Source organism: Gavia stellata, chromosome 17 (assembly GCF_030936135.1).
Source record: "Gavia stellata isolate bGavSte3 chromosome 17, bGavSte3.hap2, whole genome shotgun sequence".
Taxonomy (NCBI): Eukaryota; Metazoa; Chordata; class Aves; order Gaviiformes; family Gaviidae; genus Gavia; species Gavia stellata.
In genome coordinates, this window is record NC_082610.1 from 3,294,167 (window position 1) to 3,319,381 (window position 25,215).

The 25,215-nt window shown below is 37.0% G+C and overlaps 1 protein-coding gene across 1 annotated transcript in view; it reads left to right on the plus strand.

Moving 5' to 3' along the window:
* LOC104259124 (actin, alpha skeletal muscle B) overlaps positions 1–25,215 on the plus strand; it is a 66,061-nt gene continuing 40,846 nt past the window's right edge. The window contains exon 1 of the mRNA XM_059825752.1: positions 1–6. Coding sequence (XP_059681735.1) covers positions 1–6 — 6 coding nt within the window. The remainder of the gene's footprint in view (positions 7–25,215) is intronic.

A 25,215-nucleotide genomic window follows, 5' to 3' on the forward strand; every position in this document is an offset into this window, starting at 1 on the left:
ATGACTGTCTAAACTATTACAGAAGGCAAAATACACAAGCTGCTGCTGTCAGAGACGATGTACAGCTTGCTTTTGTACTTACGGGTATGTTCTACCCCATAGAAAGCTGGAGGTGGTTTTCTTTTTTCTGCTTAGGAAAAGGACTTCCAATCCATTCCTCTCCCTGAAAGCGAGACCAGCACAACTACTGTTGTGAAAATTCCCTTCCCTAACTATATATAGCAACCGGTCTTTATAGTAGGAAAGGGTTTTAACTCTGTTTTTATATATATATATATATATATATCAGTTCACGTTATACACTGTAACGTAGTGAGGGAGTGGAATGTTACTGGAGACTTTGGTATTGTTCATGCTTAAGTATAAGAAACTAAAGGAGAGCCCAGCCCTGGAAAGAAGGACTTTCCTTCCTGGAAGCTTCGAGCTGTCCGTGAAGGATAAAAGATACCCCGGAACAACCGAGATAATGCCAGCACTGTGTTGTACCTGCCCGTTGGAAGGGTATAAGGAGCCTGTGTAAAACCACGTTCGGGGCCCCGGTTTGGCTGGGACACCTCCCGCGCATCGGCTCTTTGCTCTTGGCTTCCGCCGCGTTGCGTCCCAGCCTCGCTCCCGGGGCGGCACGGGCCGCTCCCGAGTTTTCCTGGCGCCGCGTGCACCTATACCCTCGCTACCCTTGAAGGCCTGTGCTGAATAAATGCCTTCTCTCCACAGGGAACTTATCAGAGGCCTTCACTTTTTCTGTGCTGAAATTTAAGTCCGTTACGATCTCAGCCCCATACAGGTGAAAGATATTCTGGTCCTTTTTTTGGGGGTCACCTTTCTCCCCCGTACGAATTCTTCACCAGCTTGGGAAAGTACCGCCGGCTCGTTCAGCCCTTCCTCCATCATTCCGTTCTCTTCCACTGAATAATTACCTTTATTGAGGTTTTTTTTTGCTCTTGAGGATCATTTTTTTCCCTCGGGCAACGTTTTTTCTCTGGTTTTATTTGCTTGCCGAGATGGCACGTTGAAGAGTTTGCAGCCCGTTGTACTTAAAAATACCCGTAGGCTTTTGCTGGGAGGAGTACGCCATCTTCTCCATCACCTCCGAGCGGCGGCTGCCGCTGCCGCCGCCACCGGGGAGAGCACCGGGCGGGACCGGGGGGGTGCGAGTGCCGCCGATCCTCCGCGCCGCCGGGGGGCGCTGGCGCCGGCGGGTGACGTCTCCCGCCGGGGCGTGGCGGATGCTGCGGGGGCCGCGCTGAGGAGGAGGAGGAGGCGACGGCGGTGACCGGCTGCGCTTCGCAGGGCCCGGCCGCCCCACCGCCACCCCGCAGGTTAGTGGGGCCGCAGGGCTTCGCTCCGCTGGGCTTTATTCCTTTCCCGCTGCCGGCAGGCTCTGCTGGGCCTCGGCGAAGGGCGCCGCGCCTGCCCGGGCCCGTCCCCGCCCGCCGGGGGGGCGGCCGGAGCCCCTTGGGCCGCTGGCAGAGCAGGCCCTGCCCAGCGAGGGGGGGCGAGGCGGGAGGCCCCCGGCCAGCCCGGGCTCTGCCGGGGGCGGGGGGGTTCCCCTGCCTTGTGCCCGCATCTGACGCGTCCTAAAAGGTGGCCCCCGCCGTGGGGCTTGCTGTGGTTGAGGCATTCACCACGGGGAGCCCCGCCGAAAATGGGGGGGGTGTGCACCTGCAGCCACAGACTGCTGATAGCACTGCACTGCAGAAGCAGCAGGCCGGAGGAGCGGCACCCGGCTGCTCTGGTAGGAATAGCTAATTCTCTGCACCACACATGCACCTGCGCTTCACTGGGGGCTCTGCGCGGCTCTTATTTCTCCAGTGGTCCACTGTTACAAAATAGTCCTTCCTTTGTATATTATTATCGAGATGAAAACGTGGCCAGGGTTATTAAGAAATAGTGTTTGTAATAGACACAAGTAATAGCTACATAAACGTACTGTTATATTAACTTTACAGAGTGCTTGTGGTTTGATTAACACGGCTTTGGTGTTTGTGCTTCTTTGCTGTACGTCATGTGTTTGTGCAGTTTTTATCCAAGAGCTTTTAAGTCCTAGATGGCACAGACCATTTGAAAACAAGTTTAGCTTATTCAGCAGAAGAACCAACATCTTGGCAAGCCATCAGACAAGGGTAAAAGCAAAAATGTGCAGATACAATAAGAAAATGATTATATTAAAATGCTTTTTTTTCAGTGTGCGTGTTTAAAGCACATAATTGTTCTAGGAAGTGGATTTAAAACAATAAAACACCTGAGGTTTTTACACGCTTCTGCTATTATCTGGTTTTCTGCTGTAGTCTTGTGGAAGAGCGGAGAAAGGGGACTATCGTTACCTTCCTTGGTAGTAAGAGGAGCAGAGTTCTGCCTCAGTGGTTTCTTCCATCGTCTGTATTTCTGCAAGAGAAGGGGGAAAGGTCCTACCTTAATAGCTTCATACAAGAACTCAAACGAGTGCTCTTTGAAGGCATTTTTTGTATCAGAATGATTGTTTGAATAGATGCAGGGAAAGTTAGACAAACATGAGTAGTTCTGTGGGAGTTGGTTGACTGTTTCTCTGCCTGGGTAATCATCCAAATAGGTATTTGTAACAATGCAATTCAATATTTTATCGTGTAGATTGGTCACCCTCAAGCTGTGGGACTTCTGTCCTGTCTGCTGTCTTGTGCTCCTGAGTGCCTCTTGTGCTGGGCCCCGTGATATCTGACTCAGGGGAGTTAAGTAGGCTGGAAACTACCACGATGAATAATACATGGTTAGTTTTTTTAGCTAGATTTGGCTGCAGCTAGTGCTGGGACAACAGAATGGACGAGTATGAAGGCAAAGCTGCCAATGGGACTTTTCTTTTTCGTAACATCCTCTTGTGATAAGAGCCAAAATTTCAGTTGTACTTTGAGAAGAAACTTGTTTCAGTAAATTAAGTGGGCCTTTGTTGTATCTTGTGGAACTTGTGAAAGGTTTGACTCTCTGGCCTGTTGTTCAGTGAAGAAGAGATTAACAGAAATGAGTGCATAGTGGCTGGCAAGGAATGGTTGTCAACACAGTAGAATAGATTAGAATCATAGAGTAGAATCATTTAGGTTGGAAAAGACCTTTAAGATCATCGAGTCCAGCCGAATATGCAAGATGAAGAGCAGGATGAGGTACTGGCAGTGATGAAGCAATGTGAAACCTTGAAAGTGAGGGTGAGCGGTTTGAACTTACAGGGGAAAGACAAATTATCTGTCACTGTGAAAACTTCAGACAGGGTGGCCACAGATAATTTGGACTCTGTGCTTCTCTTATGTTTGATGCCTGATAATGCGATGTCCAGGACGTAGGCTGTCAAAGGAAGGAAAATGGTGATAGAAAACTTAATTGAATTTTGTTTAGATGTACTGCAAGGAGAAGGGATCGAGTTGAGCAGTCCAGCACTCAGGTTGCAGCTTCACCAGCTTCAGTGCTTTAACTTGCTGTCTCTACCCTGGAAGAAAAGCAAAAAAAAGTTATTTGTTGACTTCCTGCTGGGTAGGGAAAGTCTGTTCAGTTTTGTTTCCCAGCTTGATTTGGAAAACTCGTCAATATTTAGTGTTGCTGATGTAAATAAAAATAAATCAGAAAGTAACAGTTAAGTTATTCAGGTAGGAATGCTGGCACATGAAGTGAGCGAAAGTGATCGCATCAGTCAGAGCTGGAAAGGAGCTAAAGTATTCATAAATTAAATACAAATGCACCACCACGTTGCAGCCAGTGAGTCATTTTGTCCTCTTTGTACCTGGGTAACCTGTTTATGTATCTGGAAATGAGCTTTTCACTGAGAACAGATTTGATGTTATAGCTCTGGAGGAGTTAAGAGAGGAGGTTTTTACTTACTAGTTCTGTAATTCTCATCCCCATCGTGTCTCATTTGTGGATTTTAACATTGGAAAAGATTCTTAGCAGAATCCAGTTTGGCCTTGTAGATAGTCTAGGCCATAGATTGCAGTTTGTGATTCCTGGTCGTAGCTTTGAAATGATAAACAGTTTTAAAAGCAGCCACTGCTATCATTCTGCATACTTTTTAAGATAAGTTATGTGCTAATGTTTATTATAAACTGCTTTCCAAATTCGGGATTGATCTGTGTACACATATTTCATAAGTCTGTAGTACAGATTAGAAAGGACACATTATTTTCCTTGGGATGTTGCTAGTTGAGAGTGAAAATTACTGAACAGGTACTGCTTCTCTTTTCATTTCATGCTGCTATTGGGAATATCATCCAGAGGCCAAGCAAGATATGTTAGTCTGCTCTTAAGATTATATCTCCGAGACACAATCTAGAATTTACTGCATGGGCTATTTTATAGACTTGCCCATTTTTTTTTCTCAAGCAGGTTTGCCACTATTATTCAGTAAAGGTCTTGACCTTTGAGCTGCCTTGTACCTACTCAGTCTTTATATGGCCAATACTTGTGTTTATTAGGAAGCTACAGCTTTCCGTGATCAGAAACTGCCATTATGCGTCTGTCTGGTACTTTGGTGCCATTTAGAAATTCATGGTACTCGATTGTGAGCAAAAGAAGCAAGGAACACTTGCTGTTCTTGGGGCTTCAAATGCAGGCGTTTTATATGCTGATCAGCGACTTCAATGGTTGCAATGCTTGTTGTATTTTTCAGATATGCAGCAGTCACACAGCAATTAAAGCAGTTTGGTGTTTTTTAATGTTTTTAGTCTTTATGTATGATTTTGTAGAAATATGCATTGATATAATCCCTGTCACATTGTGGTGGCAGGCAGTGTTTAAGGTCAGGTTAAATATTAGCAAACTATATGTGGTTTGTATCTTCTATTTATTTGTGGAAGAAGCAACTATGCTGAATAATACTTCATGGCATTTACTCTTTAAAGACTTATTTGGATTATTTTTGGTAGTATTGACATTTAACTGACTAGCAGTTTTTAGAAAAGGCATATTATGCATATTTTATAAATAATTCCAGTATTTCTCAACTACTAGTGATGTGGTGGAGATCAGAGGTGCTGTCAGAATTGAACAAATTAGTTTCAAGCATTTTACAGTGAAATATGTAGAGAGAAGTACGAGTTAATTGCAGTTATCTGAGAGTCATTGATGCTTACTGTGGTATTATTTCATTTATGTTTTCATAGCCATCCTGAAACTATGTGGAAATGGGGTAGTGGAGATGATTCTCCTTCCAAAACAGTAGTAAGTATTGAATTACTATTAAAGTAATATTTTCTTAAGAATTTCTGACATAGAGAATCTTAAATTGATGATATACTAGTGGTATGTATATGCTCTTTCATAAATAAGTTGCTTAACTGGTTTTACCAACACTCAGTTTTAGGACTCTGAAAGTCAGGTTGGGGTTTTGTTTCGTGTCTACTTGGTACTTAATCTCTCCTGTGTAACACAGCTGCTCTATTCCTCTTCACTATGCTTATCTTGCTTTAAGAAAACGTCTGTAGGAATTACATAAGTTTTATCCCAAGTGTATTTTTTGTGTATAGTATGGTCAATATCAATATTTTATTGCCCAGTTCAGGAACACTACTGGTTGTTACAATGCAAATCCAGTAAATCAGGAAATTCAGTTTTAGATACCTAGGATGCTTTTATGGTTTTGCTGTATTTCAAACTAATATTCCTAAACCAGTTTCTAAGATTTATAATTTCATGTGTCTATCAAACTTGCTAAAAATGGTCTGGTATAGGTACACAGAGTATATGTAAGTTTTAGTATTGCGCTCTAATAAGATTTGCTGAATGTGTTTAAAAAAAAAAAAACCCAAACAAACACCAACTGAAGACTTTTTGCAGAAGCAGTATTGTCTGCACCATTTTGTTTGCTCAAAGTGTACTTAACGTCTGCAGGCTGCAGGCTCACAAGATGCAAGAAGCATGTCGGTGACAGATTTGACTGAACAGCTGACCAGTACTGAACAGCTGGTAACACAGCTGAAGGAGCTTGTCAGAGAGAAGGATGCTGAGCTTCGAAATAAAGATCTTCAGTTAAAGGTACCGTGCGTGTATTCTTGTCAAAAAGACTGTAAAAAAACCCCTTCAGTCCTGTCTATGATGAGCTGTTTTCATAGACACAGGCTTATATTCTGTTATAGCAACTCTAGGAACACAGGAAGCGTTGGTCACAATTAGCTGTTTCCTGGATGTTACTGCTTTTTGCCAGTGTGTCTTCTGTTCCAAAATTGTAACTAGGTTTGGGTATTACACAGGCAACATGCGTTCCTTGCATGAGCAGATGCACTTAATAATTGCAAGGGACAGACTGACTTTCCGAGAGCTAGGGGTGCGTGGTCATTTTAGGCTAAATATGGGGAAAACCACCATCCAAATCATTACGGGACGTTTAGTGAGATGCCAGCTTACCTCAGACTGAACTTCTGTAGATAATTTTTTTATTTCTCCTTCCATGATATATGTCTTTTTGTTGTATGATGATCTTACTATTAATGCTACTATATATTATCCTCTGCTTTTGACTGGCATTAGGAAGGATGGAACTAGAAAGAATTTATAGCTAAGATTCTGAAGACTTTTGAGGGTTTGTTATTCTTTACTCTTGTTTTTTAAACAGTCATAAGGTTGGTCTGTTCCTGCAAGAGACTATTTTTACACTTTAAAAAAAATGTTTTCTGTGGACACTAACAGCCAAGTGTTAAATCACTCAATTTTTTAAAACTCATTGCAAATTAAGTCATCTCTTTAAACAAAATGAGATATGCCTTTATAGTATTATGAAGGTGTCTTTCTTTTTGCATCCAAAAAATCAACTCTTCTTGTTAAAAATTCAAGCCCTGAAATTGTATTGCTATCAAAAAATAGGAAAATTTCTAACATCATAATAATAATAACCATGTGCAGAAAGTTCAAATAATGAAAGGAAGGTTGTTTCATATATGCAGACCTGTTGCATGTGATGTTATAATGTCTATTCAGGGTGAAGATTTTTTTGGTAATCACTTTAGTGTTTTTTTTTTTTTTTCAAATGGAAGAATTGAAGGATGCAGTTGTTCATGTAGCTAATTAGTCCTTCATGACTTTGATGTTTGTAGGAGGAGAAGGAATCTGCTGATGCCAAACTTTCCAAGTTGAAGCTGCAAAACAAAGCCAAGGTTGCATCATTAACCTCACAGTTGGAAGAACTTAAGAAACAGTTATCAGTATCGGGAGGCTTAGAGGCAAAAGCAGAACAAAAAAAGGTAAGCGTCCTTACATTTTAAAGCAGATGTAATTTCTGTAAGGCTGTAGACAGTTTTGCATGCTGGACCCAAATGTGGAACCGAAGTTCAAATTTTGAGCTGAGTCTGATTAGGATCAGGGTAGACTATGGGTGCTGTCAGTCCGTCTGCATGTTTTTTATTTCAATCTTCCTTTATCTTTCTATAGAAATTTAGAAAATGGTACATTCCTTTCAAGTTGTTTTAGTAAAAAAAATTCTTACTGATCTTCATCTTATTAGCAGCTGAAACTTTTAACACATGAGTCAGGAAGATAAGTTTTCAAGAAGAAATAAACCCAAAACCTAACTTATTACTTAAATGTCCTAGATAAAAATGGAAATATAAAGATGTCTTTGGTGGCAAAATATGAATTAAATGTAGGAACTTCTCATTTAAGTGACCAGTATTTTACCATTAACGGAGATTCTCTGATCTGTTTGTAGTAGTGCAGTTGTGTGAGTAGACTTGTGTTTCTTCAAAATAGCATTTTTTGACTTCATACAGCTTCTAAAATAACTTTAGTGAGGCTTTAGTATTTCTAGGGCATTTGTTTTTTAAAGGTATGCTGAAAGGGAACAGAAACAGATCACTTTGTTGAATTCCCTAGGTGTCCTCAAAGACACACAGAAGATAATTATTCATGCTTCTGATCTATTCTGCTAATAAAACATATTCTTAGCAATTGCACTTGATTTCTTTTGTAATGACAAATCATTTCTATAACCCAGTAGTTATACTTATTGAAATTCTGATTGGAAACATTGTGCTTAGGAACAGTTTAATTTACACCTTTTTTCCCCCAATAGTCCTTTTTTCCCTCTGAGTTACAGGGACTACACTTGCCGGATGGTATGGGTTACAACTGCCAGAGGAAATGAATGCCCTTATTGCATGTTCCAGTCCACATTGCAGCAATAATTATCATCAATAATTTAAACACAAAGATTTTTACAAGCTTCATACAACTTCTGTGCCTGATTTGTCTAGCTTCTATATGGAATATGTAGTATATAAGACAACTGAAATACAAACTATAAGTAAAGTCTCCTTTTTCTCCCCAGTATTATCTGAATAGATAGAGGTGCAGAAGTCAGGTGTTACCTATTTACGGAATGCAAAACTCTCTGTTTTTGCAGGCATCGAAAGATGGTGACCAGGAAAATGCTGCGGCAAATCGTGGGAAGATACTAGTACTGAGAAGGAGAATTGAAGAACTGGAATCCCAGATCACACAAAAAAATGAAGAGTTACAAAAAAAGGTGGTGTTTTATATGATGCCAAGTGTGTGGCTTTTCACATTTGTGGTATAAGATTATGTTTAAATATATTTAGTTAAATGTATTTGTATACTTAATTATATGTTACATTACTAAACAGGTATTCTGAGAGTTTTCTCTTGAGTAGACAGAGAAATTTATATGCTACAACCTGCCCGAGCAAACGCAGTGAGAATTTTGTCATTGTGTCTTTAGTGAGCAGTGAATCCTCAAGTATGCTTTTGTAGTCATTTGAAAATGGATGGAACAGGATACACGAACAGGAACTTTGTGGGTTAACGTTATATTTAAATCTTGTACTTTGAACAAAAATGCCGTTTTGCTTCAGTTTTTCTTGTTGCAAAAATAAGTCATAACAGGAAGAAATGTAGGCAAGGGAGGATTCCATGTTACGGTTTGTAGCTGTTCTGTGCAATGTGTTTGTAGATGTGACTGTTGACTGTGGAAAGTGGCAGGAATGTGAGTGCTGCAGAATTTCAGAGAGGAAGGCTCAGTAATTAAAGATTACACTTAAAATTGAACCAGGTTATAAATTTGACTGTAATTTTTTCAGTACCCTAAAACAGGCGATGAGGAAATAATGCAAACTGTTCTTCTGTGCTGTAGGTGGTGGAAGTATAGATTACAAGCAATGCTGTATTTTCATTTTCAGAGTGTTGCACTGGAGGCCCAGCGCTGTCGTGGGGCTGAAATGGATGCCATGCTGGCAGAGAAAGAAAAGAAGTTAGCTGAAAGAGATGCTTATATCATCGATTTACAGATAGCATGTGGATCAAGTGGTGTTGCCAATGAAATACTCTTGCCCAATGAAGAATTGAAGGTATATTAGCAGCTCAAATATAAAATCTCCATAGAGGTTTCAAGGAGTCAACGAATTCTGATGCGTTATACGGTGGATCCTTCTCAGAAGCACAAATCCTCTGCAGTTATTCATGTGAATAAAAATTCTTTACTGATTATTTTCCTTTATGTTAGTAGATCTATATTTATTTACTTCTTTTGTCAGTACCATTTGTATGTATTAGTATTGACTTCAGAATCTGCTGACAAATTTCATTCAAATTAAAACCAAACCTGAATTTTGAGTTTAATGTTGCTTTAACGGAGGGAAGGGCTAGGAGGTGGCTTCATGATGATTGCTATATCTTTTTTTCTGGGTCCGTTCTTCTAATTGTCTTCTGGTTTGCATTCTAAAGAATCAGCTGGCTGTTAAAGAATCGTCACTACAAAGCATGCAGATTCTAGTTCAGAACCTTACTAAGAAGGTTGGAGACAGTGAAGAAAAATGTAGCTTGTTCCAGGAACAGATTGAGAGTCTTAAAAATATTCAGAGCAAAGAAAGAGAGCGTTTCCAAGGAAAAGAAGCTACATATATGGAAAATGTAAGTAAACACACTAAAAATATTTACATTCTTTGGCGGAAGAAGTGGTATCTTGGCTGTAGTGTTTCTGTCTCAGTAGTTAAGAAATGCCATTTTTAATTTTGGATGATTCTTGAGTAAAGATCTATATGGTGATCAGATGAAATGAGAATAATGAAGCAGTAGACAGTTTGTGCAGTTGATAATTGAAGTTGAAAGTTTTGTACCAGAAAGGAGTTTAAGGATGTGGCTGGTGTTTGGGCATGGAGGAACTCGTGTGTAATGAAGTGAAATGAGTTGTGCAGAATTCCAGTTGAAGAACCTTGAAACATCTCTTTCTCTAGCACTACAGTCCCCATGCAGGGACTGGTAGTGATTTTGGATTATTGTAATCATTCTTGGCAGAAACAGCTATTTGGCAGATCACTTTCACTTGGGCTGTGAGCTATCTGGCACACTTTTTAGTATGAGAGCGTGGAAAAAAATAGTGTTTTCCTCCTGACTGACAAATAGCAGAAGAGGTTTGGTGTACTTAATGGGAAACTTTTCTAGAAGTTAGCAGCTGGTTAACAGGCCAAGACAAACAACAACTTTGTTAAATAATACTTAAAAAAAAAAAAAGTGGAACCAGGGAGCATGTTGCCCATTCCTTGATGTTACCAGGCTCTTCCAACTCCCTTGGAAGCTAAATCTCAGATTTTAATGGGATGTGCCTCATCTCTCAGCATTTGAGTTCTACTGTGTATGAAACTATTCATCTCAGTGTTTCCCACATCGTTTGATGTCTGAATTTATTTTATCTGTAACAGAAATGCTGCTCGTGATCTGAACATGACCACACCTGTTCGGTGGCACACAGGGAGTTAGTGTTGATACAGGAAAGAAAGAAAAAAGACAAACAGTTGAGACTGTAAAAGTCATTTTGGTGAGCACAATGTCATCACTCAGATATAAATCTGGGTAGGACTTTATGTGAATTTCTTCTAAATATCATTAATGAGATTCCAAAAATTTTATCTAGTTCCTATAAAAATTGTAAGATAGCTAACAAAGACATGTTGGAGGTAGAAGACAAGATTTTGAGGAGGAGGCAGCTAAGTTTTAAAGCTGCTATTTGGGCTTCATTGATAGAAACTTGCTAGAAATGAACATGATCAGTGCAATCTTTCAGAAATTAGAAATCTCAGAACAATGGCATCCAAAAAAGAAAGGTGAGGATCTCTGATATTAAACAAAATGAATGGTACTGTGCTTCTCATTTAAAGTCTGTTATTGTGGAATTGAGAAAAATTTCTGTAAGTTGGTGGTTTAGCCACATGCACCACTGATGTCAGTAATCACTGACTGATTGCTTCCGCTTAACAGTAAATATACTAAAATTCAGACTTAAGATAGAATACATTATCTTGCTGTACCTTTAGTTAGAGAATTCAGTGTACTTCTACTATACCTTTGTGGACTGGTTTCATATTTGCTTTCTATGTGTTTTTAGGTACGTGTGTTTCAAAATATTATCCAGGAAAAGGAAAAGGAACTGGAAGCACAGAAAGAAAAACATGAGCAGGAGCTTTTCAAATTAGCTGCTAAGTCTGATGCAAGTGCTGACCTAGAACAGGTTTGTTGCTTTGGAAACTCAATAGCTTGCTTTGATTTAGTTAGACATGGGAATTTGGAATCATGTAATTACTAACCTCTGTGGCACAGTTCAGACGTCTGGTTGGGAGAATAAAGATAAGTCTTTTCCTTTCTCTTCTGAAAGTTTTAACTCCTTTATTGATTGCTTGATTATTTTTTTTTTAAATTTTATTTTTTTGCTAGCTACTAAAGGCCTTGAAACAGAAGCTCCATGAAAAGGAAGAAGTCATGCTAGGAAGAACACAGGTGATAGATGTCTTGCAAAAAGAACTGGATGCCAAGGACCAGCAATTGAAAGTAAGGAATAGCATATGTGCACACCGAAACTCATCAGGCCAAATACAAGTTGAAAAAGCTATTTGATTGTGCACAAAAGATAACTTTGCATAACATATTTAGGCAGTTCTCTGGGAGGCTTTGACATGTGCTAATAATGCAACCATGGTTGTGCAAACAAGTATTAATTTCAGTTAGGAAATTAACTCGAAGGAGTGGTAAAGTCCATAAAATGTAAAACTGTCAGCTCTCACCTGTAGTTTGTCTTGATTCGTTTTGGGAACTTGCCATGTAGGGAAGACTTTGTGCTGTCAAAAGATTTCAGCTTCTCTAGTTAGAGACTGCAGTGAGCCCCAAAACTGAAGCTTTTTTTTTTCCCCCCGAGAGAGTGTTTTGCTAGTAACATACCTTTCCTTTTGCTCTATTTCTACTGATTTCAAAAGCGATACCTAAACAAGGTTCTTTGTGTTTTAGCACCTAGCGTGAACTCTGATTATAGTCTTTGAGTGCTGCCACTTCAGTTCAACAATGTAGAAGGACGTTGCAGTCTCTCAGATAGGCTTTTGCTGAAACAGACACATTATAGCCTGTCTGGGGTGTCAGGTCCAGCATTTTAGCTATACTATTTCCAACAAATTTTCCCCTTACCAAGAGGGCTGCCAGAATGAAAATCTTACTAGAAATAGTTTCAGCTATGTACCCAGGTAGATGTCCTGCTCAGGTAGTTAAGATCCACGGTAGTTTAAGCCTGTTTCATTTGTCCTTCCCATTTGTTATGCCTTATGCAGGGTTTTGTTGTTTTTTTTCTTTTGGGTTAGATGCATCTTGCTCCAGTGATGCTCTGCAAGAACTGATGGTACCTAGTGCTAGCGCGTTGAGGGGGCAGAAATGCACAGCTTGAGGGTAGGGGGAAGGTCTGACTATGACAACATGAGCTTAAAGCACTTCAAACTGTCACGGAATCTCAGCTTTAGTATTAAAATAGGAGGAAGCCTTGCTTTATTTACGTAAGCAGTTTTAACCATATTTTGGAAATGTTCCCTCTGCTGTTCTGCACAGCTTCTTTACTTGGACAGTTTATATTCCTAGGTTTATGTATCATGAAAGTAGTTTTTTGAACCGCAGGTCTAATGTGAGTGGACTGCTCTGTTACAGTGATCTGTAATTTCTTCTACCTCTTCATGTATTAAAATAACTAATGTAAGGGCGCTAAAAGTAGAATAAGCACTAACAGAAAATTAGTTAGCAACAAAATATTGTAAAGAAGAACTAGATCAATTTGGCAACTTTTATTTTAATGGATGTAGGTGGCAATGCCTGGGTGGCATTGTAGTGAACATCCTTCATCTTTGGGTTCATTGTTAAAGAGATCTGTTTCCTTGGGTTTTTTTGTATTCCGTAGAACCAAACATTCTTTTTTACTTCATTTTCACCTATGAGAGATGTTGCATGTAGTTCACACTCAAATAATCATGCCATTTTGCAGAAGTCCCCACTTTGTCTTGGAAAGTCCGAGCTGAGTAGCTTTTGTAGTAAAGCTGGGTTACTAACAGTAGCACTGATTTCTAACGTATATAGGAATACAGATATTGTTTGACAATGGTACTAAAAATACTTTGCATTAAAATATAAAGGAGTTGTGGTTTTGGGGTTTTTTTTGTTTGTTTGTTTTTTTACAGGAGATTAATGAAAACCTGAAACGACTTCTGTCTGAAAAAGAAAACCTCCAGTCTAAACTGGATGCTGAGAAACATGTAATGAGAGCCCAGTTAAAAGACATGATGGAGAAACATGAGCTTGAAATGACAAAAGTTAAGGAGAAATATAATGCTGAACTGCATGAAATCCAAGAGAAACATGAAACTGAGCTGCAAGAGAAAGATCAGGCCCTGTTTCAGCTTAAGAAACAAGTGGCAGAATTAAGTGGTAGTGGACAGACTAACTCAAAAGAAGTTAAAGATCTGGACTCTATAACCAAAGAGAAGATGGAAGATTTAGAAGGTATCCTATTTAAACAGTTGTTACATGTGAAGGGTTCCTTTGCCCCAGATTGTTATGTATTGTATGCCAATTTCATACCTGTTGCGAGTAGAACTGTATTAAATTTGGTGGGGGAGTTATTACCACACTAATTAAAAAGTATCTGTGATGAAATACTGTAATAGTGAGGGTTATAGGAATACCAAGATAATCACATGAACTGTAAATTTCTCACTACATCTCTTATTGTTATGTTTTTCTTTAAATGCGGTTGTCTTGTGTAAGTGTATAATTTCCAGTTGTTAGAGGAATTAAACACAGGTCTTGTATTAATAATCTTTCTAGAGTTTTAAATAAGTTTTTTGTGTCTTGTTTCTTAGTACAAGTGAAATTGAAAACGGAAGAGGCCAGCAAATCTGAAGCAAAGTTTCTGAAAATGAAGGCTTGGTCTAAATCAAGAATCAAACAACTGGAGGATGAAATAAAAAATGTATGTGTAACATTATGGTTAATAATCCATGCCTGTTTTAAACTACTGTGCTTGCAAATTTGATTGCAAAAAGTAAAGTATGGGGTAAATAGAATATTAAAATAATTTACTCAAAGTATCTTTATGTATCAATAAATGTATAAAAATTGCATGGACATAAAATGTTGACACAGGATGAAGTTTCAACAAAAATTAGTACAAACTGGTGTTACCAGCATTCAGGAGTAAATTTGTTAGAGATTGGTTCGTTTATTGCACTTTCAAATAATAGAAAAACAGCTATTCTGAATATTACTAAAAAATCAGAAACAAAAGTTGCACGGACTTTGCTGTGTTTCTGGTGTTTGATGCATTTGAAAAACTCGTAACTATTTTTTCTTCTAGTTTTCATCGAAGAACAATGATGTATCTGCCTTAAACAATCGTGTCTCAGAATTAGAAATTGAAAATGAAGAATTACGGTCAAAACTGCAATCGTTACATGAAATCAGAACTCAAAATGGTAAAAAAAAAAAATCTATTTTTCTTTTGCAGATGCTTCAAAGTAAAGAGACAGACATAAATGAACTTTCTCATTTTCATTTTCAAAGTGTATCTTTTTTTTTTAAAACAGATTCTGATGTGACTTCATGCAACTTTGAACAATAGCGTGCAGTATTTAAGTCAGTTACAGCTCAGCTTTTCCTTCCCTAAATCTACCTGTGCATAATTCTTGTTGCATTTCTGCTTAGGCAGGCTATGTGTAAACTTTTCCAGGAAGTGGAAGAGGCATCTTCTTAGGAGGAAAAATGAGACCAAACATCTTTGGAAAATTTATCAGAGCATATACAATGAACTTCTGAGAGCAGTGCGTTTCAAGTAAATTAAGAATTATCTCAAATATTTTTCTTTTGTAAGGATTTGAGAGAGAATTTTTACTTAAAACCTCAGATAGTTTAAAGTAGAGCTCTGCGAGAGATTTTTCTGTTTCACCTTGTGTTATTTTCTCTGACTTCCTTTCTGTAAATGGAAACCAGGAGAATTTTCAGTTCATCAGTCAAAATTGTCAGCAGGTTAGATTTAAAGCACTCATCAATATTTGATAATAAAGAAGTCAATTTCATAGGCAGAGGGACAACACAGCCCAACAGAGGTCTTCTAACTGAAGTGAATTATCATCTGAATTTTCATTTTGAATCGTTCTTTTAAAATTCTATTGATCTTCCTATTAGTTTTGTGACCTAATGAGCCAAATCTATTGTGTTTTTATAGAAGAATTGCTGACTAAGCTGGAAGTCTATGAAGAGCAGCAAAGGAAGTTGCAAGCTGATCTTGACCAAGTTACAAAAAGGGCAGCTTCACAGGTTAGCTTTAAAATTGATTTGTATGAGTTACTGATTAACTCAAACAGTGCTAATTAGACTTTGAAAAGTGCGTTAGCTGGATTTTGGAGCTGAAAATTAATTTAGTGATATATGGAATTGTCATTGTCAGTAGCTGTTCAGTTGGATAACAAGCTGGCAGGTTTTGAATTGCTTAAAAAATTTAATTTCTACTTACTTTTCCACATATCTTAAATTATATTTTTCCAAGCAGTTTAGTATTTATTTAGTTACATTTAACACGAGTCATCAAAGTGTGGTTGTTACTTTGTATACAATGCAAATAGCTTTCAGAAGGAAGTAATAGCTGTACCTTTGACAAATGTACAGGTCTGGATAACAAAGTGAGAAGACTCAGAAAATGTTGTGAAAGGGCTTTAGATGGATTAACAGTATACATTAAACACAGTAACTTTGTGCAGCTCTAGCAGCAGAGCCAGTTTGAAACAGTTAATTATATTTGCTAAAAAAGAATTGTTTCTTCCAAATTTTGTGGAGAAATTGTTTTTGTTTTTTTTTTTTTGTAAAATCTTAATAGTTTTTATTTTGATGGAAAGGCAGAAATATTTTTATTCTGTTAACGGAAAAAAGTTAATAGAGATTTGTTATCCCACGTACAGACAGCTGAATATTGTTTTACTTTGAAAGACTGCAAAGATGAAAATGTGCAACAAAAATATTTCGGTTAAAAAAGCCATTTTTTGTTTAAAAATATTTCAAGTTAAAAGTGTAACTGGCAGTAGCATTTTTGATATTTTACGAAGTGGCCAGGCTTGCGTTTTATATAATCTACAACAGCAATTTTCATCACTTTCATAGATTTTTATTTATGCAAAGTGGTGAATTACAATGGATTGTTTTCTCTGTGAATGGTTTGCCAACTTAAAATGTTATTTACATTTGCAGTGGGATTTGGTAACGTATTTTCATGTGTGATTTCTCTTGTTAGGCCAGTGAATCGGGTAGTGTGGATGAATTGCAGAGTCAGCTCTTGGAATGGCAAGAAAATGTACCAGAGTCAGAGGAGTCCCGCGATCAAGTCAGAGAAGAGAAATCTGCTATGGCCTTGAGAATGGCTCAGATTGAGGAGGAGAGAGAAGGTGAATTATTTTGTTTACGATACAATTGTGAGATAGATATATATAGATATATATATATGAGATATATATAGAGGTGTGTGTCTGCTGTACTTCGGACTGAATTGATAGCACACGACTATGACTCATTTCTGTAGTCATAAGATTTCTATAGTTAGTGAAATTGCTTAAATTTGCAATTTCTACTTGTTCCTATTTCCTTGAATCTGTTGCTTGTACATCCATCTTTTTTGTATCATTTTTATGAGTAGATGTGCTTGTTCTGTTTGCCATCTGAGTTGCTGCTCTGTAAGACTGCTTGAACTTGCTTTGAAAGCTTATCATCTCCATATGAATGATCAGTGGTAGAAAGTTCCCTGTTGAAATATTAAAGCTGCCTGCCTAGAAAAACCGGTGAAGGCATGCGAAACCATAGTGTTGGTTTGGATTTGATGAAATAAGGTGGTGCTTTAGTAAAATGTACTTGAGACAGAGTTTCTCTTTAAATATAATTAATGAGAAACCTTTCTTAGAATATTTAGTAATCTGTTAGTAAGTATCACTTGTATAGGTCAGTGGAAAAGTATTAACTGGCAATGGTTTGGAGCTAGTTAAAAATACTAAATTACCTACAGAAAATAACATTTCAAATAATCTCAGGTTTTGTAGTTTTCTAAATTATTAATAAAACAGGTGATGAGAAGGTGAAGCAGCTTCTAAGTTTTTACTGCTTTTTTCCATGCCATCCAGTACTTTATTATAACTTTTGTCCTGTTAGTTAACTGTGTGGGGATTAATGGCAAATTTTAAGGTGCACAACCTACCATCATAATTAATGCAGTTAGTTAATTTGAGTCTTCTCTTGAGTCTTCTCAATCTGCGATTGAATTATTTTTCATTTACACGATCAATTTGGAAGTTCACTATGTAAGCATAGAAATGTTTTAAGGATCATGTCTCTTCTTTTTGAGGGTTTTACGCATGTAATGCTTTGGAATTGAAAGAGAATAAGATTCCCTTCGTTAAAACTACCTGTTATCTCATCTGTGGTAACTACAGATCCACATGCAGTATTAATAACAGTTGTAAAATTTCATCTGCGTCAGTCCGTGTTTAATTTTGCATTTTTTTCCCCTTGGGAGAAGCATGACCTTTCTGTTTCTTTTTTCCTGCCGTTACACCTGATGAGCACTCAGCGTCCCTTCCCCCTCCACTCCTACCCTACACTGTGATTTGGTCAGCCAGTGAGAACATAGTTTCCCATCAGTTTTGTGCATGCAGGTTCCTGCAGCGATGGCAACTTGTAATGTACTGTTGCTGATTTCTTCTGTTGTTGCTTCTTTTGAGGAAACCACCGACAGTACCTTATAAGATTTGCCATTGATGGTATGTGGTTTCTAGCAATACATGTAACAACTGCTGGTTTTAACTTTTTTTCTTCTGCCTTGCAATACCTGTTCCTTCATTTATATTAACCAAATCATCTTTCTTCATTTTTCTTTGTAGTAACAGCTGACTCCATATTTATGTTGTAACCTTATCTAGAGAAAAATTTCTTGGCTTGCTGCAAGTGGTTGTGACTAAGTAAGAATCAAACTCTATTTAAATATTCTTAGTAGTATTTGAAATTTAGTAGTGTTTTTTTAAAAAAACCAATTATATTCCATCCCATAAATTGCAGAACTTGCACGCATTAATGTTAGCTACCGATATTTTAAGCAATATATTAAACCCAGTAGTTATTCCATCACAGTCTATGGGTGACAGTAGTGATTACATTTATAGACTGGGGCTTGTTTCCTCTGCAAACCACTAAAGATTGTGATACTTAGTGTGAATAGTGACACAAGGAAATACAGACACATCATTAGTGAATTTAAATGCAGTGTGTATCTGAAGAAAGGTGTTCTGGGAAGTTCTTCAGTTTTTACGTTAGCTATAATTGCAAATGAAAAGCTCCCGAAGCTGCTGTAAAACATTAGTATTTACTTACTAATTGTTGTTAAAGCAATGCCGAATTTAAGTGAAAGTGTTTTAACACTTGCTTAGGTGTTCTAAATCATTCTAAAGCTCCAATTTCTAGACTTTCATTTTTCATGTGACAATGGTAATGTCATTATTTTTTTTCATTATCAAATACTTAGAAGCCTAAATATTTTGGGATTCTAAAGGACAGTGTGTTATTCATTCTGATTATACTTAAAAACAGACTACCTTGATTTCAACTTCCAAGAAATTGAATTTTTTATTTTTCTTTTTTTCTCCAAAGAAGGTGTTAAGTTCTTATCTGGAATAATGTTTGCTCCTTGAGTTGCTTCACTGACTTCAGTGACAGTTCTTGTAAACAGAGCTTTAAGGCACGTGATCAAAACCGTAAAAATAAATGCCAGTTTTGAAGAAGTATGTATAATGATAAAAAAAAATAAATAGTAGAATCTATACTTGACAATAAACAAAGGTGTGTAAAATGAATGCTGATAAAGTGACAGTGCCAGAAGCTGAAGTGTAATTAAAACCAGAAGTAAAATCCAATTTAGCAGTCCTACTTTAAAAGGGTCATTACTTTTTTTCTTCTTTAACTTTTTTCCTCTGATCTTTTCTGACAACGTTAAGTACATAATTTGAAATATTAGAGGAAGAACTTAAATCTAGTAGGTGTTACAGAATTGTGTGTTAATGAAATTTGTAATCCTTGGATGACTCGGGTGGAAGCTGAGTATTCCCAGTAGGGCTGAATCTCCTAATGGTTTCTGGTGTTTACCTCACAGATGCATCGACATAAGTTCTCTGAATTTTGCATGCTGTGAGGACAACTGTGGAGTGATGTGGTTAAATTGAAAGCTAAATTTGTAATTATCTAATTAATTAATTTTCAATTGAAGTATGGAGCCACCTTTATTTTCATTTCTTTCACTCGCTGTTCTGTTTTGTCTGCTTTGCATGAAACATCTATTTCCTAATCTGTTACCCCAAACATGTTTTGTCATATCACAAAACAGATGGGAATGTACTTTAAATGGAAAGTAATTTCTAACAACGAACAGAATGCATACCTAAGCTTTCATATTCTGAATTTATTCATTGTGTTTATTTACAAGTAACTCCGAATTTGTCTTAAAGAATAGTATTATTAATTCATGATGAGATGGTTTGATGCCAGTTTGCAGTGTAACACATGCTTGTGACTTCCTCAAATTATCTGGCTTTGTAGCTCATACTAAAATAAAAGTTGAAAGGGACACATGTAATTTCCATAAAAATGAATGTGATTGTTCAGATTATAAAAACCACAGCTGTTTCAGCTGATGCCTTTATCATACAAATTAGATGTATTTTAACCTGGTAAATTGAAATGAGATGTAATTTGGCATTTTAATTGGTTGGCATTTTTTTTAGTATAAGCATAACCTCACCCTTTCCAGTCTCCTGTATAAAGTCTTCATTTAGAGCTGATGAAGAAGTGAAGTTAGACTTCAGTTTGCTTCTTCTTAGTGAGATATGCAGAATTTATTCTTATGTTCTACATAGTAATGTTGGAGGGAAATCACAAGGTGAACGCAATGTATTGCTTCTTTAATCTTGTTCCTGTCAGTCATTCATAGGGACTTCAGCCTGTCCCTGGTCTCTTTTTCATGTGGTAGTGTCTGATATAAATGTAATTGCTTTCCTGTGGCACAAAACTGATTGAGGATGACTGGTTCTTTCCTGGCTGCTCTGATCCAGCCATGGTCTCAGGGCAACAGGAGCTGGAGGAGGAACTGACCACAGGTCAAGGAATGGGCAGGCTGCAGCAGGCAAGAAGGAAAAGCAGTCAGACCAGCAGGAAGCTTCAGGTGGGTTGAAAGAGATAAGAGTTTATTTTTACCTGTATGTTAATAAAAATACAGAAAGTACTATTATTTATATGGTGCTTTACACTTAAATACATAAAGGGCTTAAGAACTTAGACTGGTTATCTAGCTGAAAACTTTGGTAAATTTAATGATTATGTATGTAGCCAGAAGATGAGATATTTGAATGGCAGCACACCTCTCTAGTCTTTGAGTAATGAGTCTACTTAATTTTACATTAAAATAACAAGCTTCCTTCTGGAGTAATTCCCATGCTTGAAGCTATGTGCATGCTTAATATGTTAAGGCCATTTTTGGTTTAGATACAGTCTTTAGAAATCTCTTTGGTGGTGGAGCTTTCCTGAATAATTAGTAAGCAGTGTCATTTCACTCAGGTGTAATTCTAGGTAGTTGGTGCTGTAACTTGCATGAAAAAATCATAATCTTTTGTGAGAAGAATTAGGACGACACTGTCACATTAACATACTGTTGGAAGCATAATTTTATGTTTAGTTAACTCTGATACTTTACCCTGAGATTCAGAGGACCCTATTAACTGTAGAAATCAAGGGACCAGTTAAGGTATCCAAACATAGTTATCTGTTGGCCATTCATATACCTGAGAGTGTCTTCAAAGGCCTGGCAGATACCATACAAAACCTGAGAGAGACTTGGCTTTTCTGGAAATAATAGCTGGAAGCTGGGCAGGTTGCTCTAGCGTCCACAGAGATCCCATATACTTAACATTTAGGCACCTGAATCACTTGCTGAGTTTTAGGACTTTTAATTGAAACTACGCTTTTAATAACAGAATATATATTTTACCCTTGCTTCCTTTCTTCTTTAAATTAAACTTCATTCTCATGTTTTGTGCATAGGAGGAATACAGCTTTGATAGAAAACAATGCTTTCAAGAATTGAACGTCACCTTGGATAGCACTGATTCAGCTGAAGGAGAAAATATGGGAGGTTGGTGGCCAGAGTACACTTCACCTAATGCAGGTGTGATAGCGACTAGACAGTTTATTAAAGCATGCACAGCATCTGTATTTTGTGTCTATTTTTGTTTTCAAATTCAACTAACAACCCATTTGTGGTGTATTCTAATCTTTGTTGAATTTTTTTGGCTTGCGTTTTCTTCCTTTTCATTTTAAAGCATGTGCGTGCTGGATGAACTGCCTAGTTTTGGTTCAGAAGTAGAATATAAATATGACTGAACACTGGAATTGGTTGAGCCTTGGTGCCCGTGAAATACCCTATGTGGCGAGATCATGTGTTTAAGTTATGAGTCTTGTTCCTGTGAATGTGTTTCCAATCTGTGTAACTGCTATGTTGCAAAACAGAATTGCATTCCATTGCTGTATGCTTTTAATTTAAAAATCAAATGCTTATTTTTTTAATGCAAATGTTTTTATATCGGCAGTAAAGGCTGCAAATGTATCTTTATTGTTAAAATGGAATAGGCTCACTTGCAAATTTTGATACAGACCAGTTTACTTTGTTTATTAATAATTGCTTAAGATCTGATCTTGTAAGTACAGGATTAACTTGTAATTAAAGTAACAAGAAACACACTATTGATTGAGCCACAATATTGTTTAGAATATTTCTGCCAGGTTCTCTGAGTTCTTGAGCTATGCAACTTTATTTTGGTTTTTCAACAGTTAAGGGTACTTTTGCCATCTAATTTTTGGAAACGTAGGGCCTCAGGCATTTCCACTGGAAATGGTTGAGATCTGATTGTGCCCAACACTGTTGAGAATCATGAATAAAAAGCTGAAACCGTTTCTAGACTTCAGGAATTGTAGTAAGACCTTTCTTGAAATAATTTTTCTTCTTTGACTTAAGTAGGTTTACGGAGTGTGGTTGAAGAGTTGGAATTGGAAAGAAATCAACTGCAGGAACAAATTCTTTTTCTAGAAGAGCGTTGTCAGAATTTGGAAGATAGATTGCAGCTTCAAGGTAGAATGGAGGCTCTTCAGGTGAGCTTTTGTAGTTGCATAAAACCTGATTATATAAGAGAATCATTTTATTCTCTGTTTATATTCTTACAATCATAGCCTACAGTAAGACAAAAACGTCAATTTGCAGCTAGCAAAAATGTCTAAAGCCTACCTTACACTTCATAATTATGTTGGCAGAGACTGTATGCATACTATATTATGCTCTGAAGTTGAAGCCTGTCACTTCTGTTCAGCAAAAATAAAAGTCATCCTAATGAGAAACTTGTTTGGAAGTAAGCTTTGTTATTTGTTTTAGAAACAGAGTAAAAGGCAACATGATTTTAATTATTCTTTGTAGGGGGCCTTTGTCAGAAGGTCCAGAATTAGCTTTTGTTACTACCAGCATATGTCTCCGTCTTCTTACATCCCTCAAGTTTCTTTTCTATAAATGCATGTGTGTATATTATTATTTTTAATATAGATATACACATGCATTTATAGAAAAGAAACTGTGCAAATACATAAAAAATAATTAATAATTTAATATTTAGTTAGATATAAAATCTAACCCCCAGATATTAATTTGATATATATTGTAAAATTATTCAATGAAGGCACCAAAAGGAACAGTAAAGTAAATATTTATCAGAAAAGTTATTTTTAATATTTCCTGGTTGGCAAGTTACTATGATAATTTGTAAACCTTACTTTCACTAAATGACAGAACTGATCTCTTACTCAAACTCTTTCAGGCTTGGTGCATTATTCATAGTTCTTTATCTGTTAAGTTGCACATATATAAAAAAGAATTAATGATTTTAAGATTAAAGACAACCTTATATTAATTATTACTTGAGAATCTTGTAACAAAGCCTTTCAATACAGGTAACGTTTGGTGTAGATGAAGAAGGGCAGCTATTGAGGGCGGTGCAGGTGTGTTCTGCCTCCTCCAAAGTGCTAGCTTATTTTCATTAGAGGTGACAAGTTTGCCATGTTTGTCCTCTTTGCTGTTGATTCTGGATATGTGTTTTGCTTTTGGGTTTTGTTTGCTGTTGTCAGATTTTTTTTTTGTGGTTTTATTTTTGAATTGGTGCAGTGGATCTGGCTAGAGTAGGAGATTTGTACTGTGTTTTTAAAAAAAAAAAGCTGTGTGAATGAAGCTTGCTTCCTTTTCCTTTTCTCCACAATCCCCCATGTGCAGGTTTTTGCATTCCTTCAACCTGAAAAAATAGGCAAAAAAAATTTGAAAGTTTGGTACTGTCTTCAAACCAATGAGGAAAGTATTTTTTCAAAGCAGTAGCTTCCCCTGTTAAGATAAGTAAGCTGCCTTAACACAGTATGAGAGTGTGTGTGTGTTGTTTTGGGTATACAGCAATCGTCCTTGAGTTCATGCTATCATAGCATTGCTGAAGGAGGTTTTTCTGAAAGGTGGGTTGCGTCTATTTGAACTAATATCACATCTGAACTTGTGATATTAGTGTTGTATTTTGCACTGATGTCTGCTAAACTGCTAGAATAACGGTCTCTATTACCGTGTAGGATGTAAATCTCCTGAAGAGTCAGATTTTCATGACTCCGGTTATCTTGCGCTGTTCTGGGTGTTTGTACGTGATAATCCTCTTCGTTATTATTTTGTTGCAGAATGAAAATGAACGTTTGCAAACTCAACTCACCCAATTACGCAACCAACAAATGCGAGATGCGGAAAAGCATCAAATTCTGATCTCTGGTTTGAATGAGCAGCTTAAAGGGTAAAATAAAGGTTCTTTGCAGCTCTGTACAGGATTAGCTTTCTTTGCTTTAAGCTTAAACTTCTAACAAGAAGTATAATCTCTTAAAATACTTATATCAAGTAACAATTTTTCGCGCTTCTCTTTGTGGTAATGTTGGGTTTGTACTTGGAAGTTTAAACGGAATGTGTAAAAAAAATAAGTATTCTTTTAGGAACATAGTTTGGGCTAATAAGTCTAGAAAGCTTAAAGCAAGCTTTGTTTTCAAAATATCTAAACATGTATTTTCTTCTTAGATTAAGTGACACAAATAGTTTCCTTGAAACTTCTCTTGGAGAAAAAGAACAAAAACTGTTGAGCATGACAGAAAAACTAGAACAAATTGAAACTTTGAGGAAACTACTTCAAGAAAAGGATCTTCTGAACAAAGAGCTTGGTGAAAAGTTTGTGCATACTGAGCAAAAAGTAAGTTAAAGTTGTGGTTAAATAGTATTTAATTCATTAGAACTGGCGAGCATTAGCCATAACTTTCTATTTGTGTTCCAGCAGCAATATTGCTGTTTTCCATATCTGAAGGTTTTTGCTCTATTTCTTTACAGCTTTGTTCACTTCATGTAATTGCTTTGCTTTAAGTTGGGTGTAGGGATTTCTTAGACTCAAAACAGAGCTTTGCATGAGAGTATTTATATTTTATTGGGGTGATAAGTTTCCTTGTTTATTAATTTCAAAGTATAAAATCCACTGTTACATAAACTTAATATTGTAACTCTAACATTGCAATTTTAATATAATTCTATTTATTTCTATCACATTGACTTTTATTTTTAATACTAAGCTGAATGAAGCCTTAAAGAAATGCAGTGTTTATGAAGTGGAGAACACTGAGCAGAAAACAGTCATCAGTGATCTAACAGAAAAAGTTGCTACACTGAAGGAAAAGGTAACTCATTAAAATAAGAGAAGAAATTTTATGTTCTTTTGACATGGCCCATTTAAATGTCAGCAAAATAACAGCATTAGCTGCTAAAAATTTCATACACTGAAC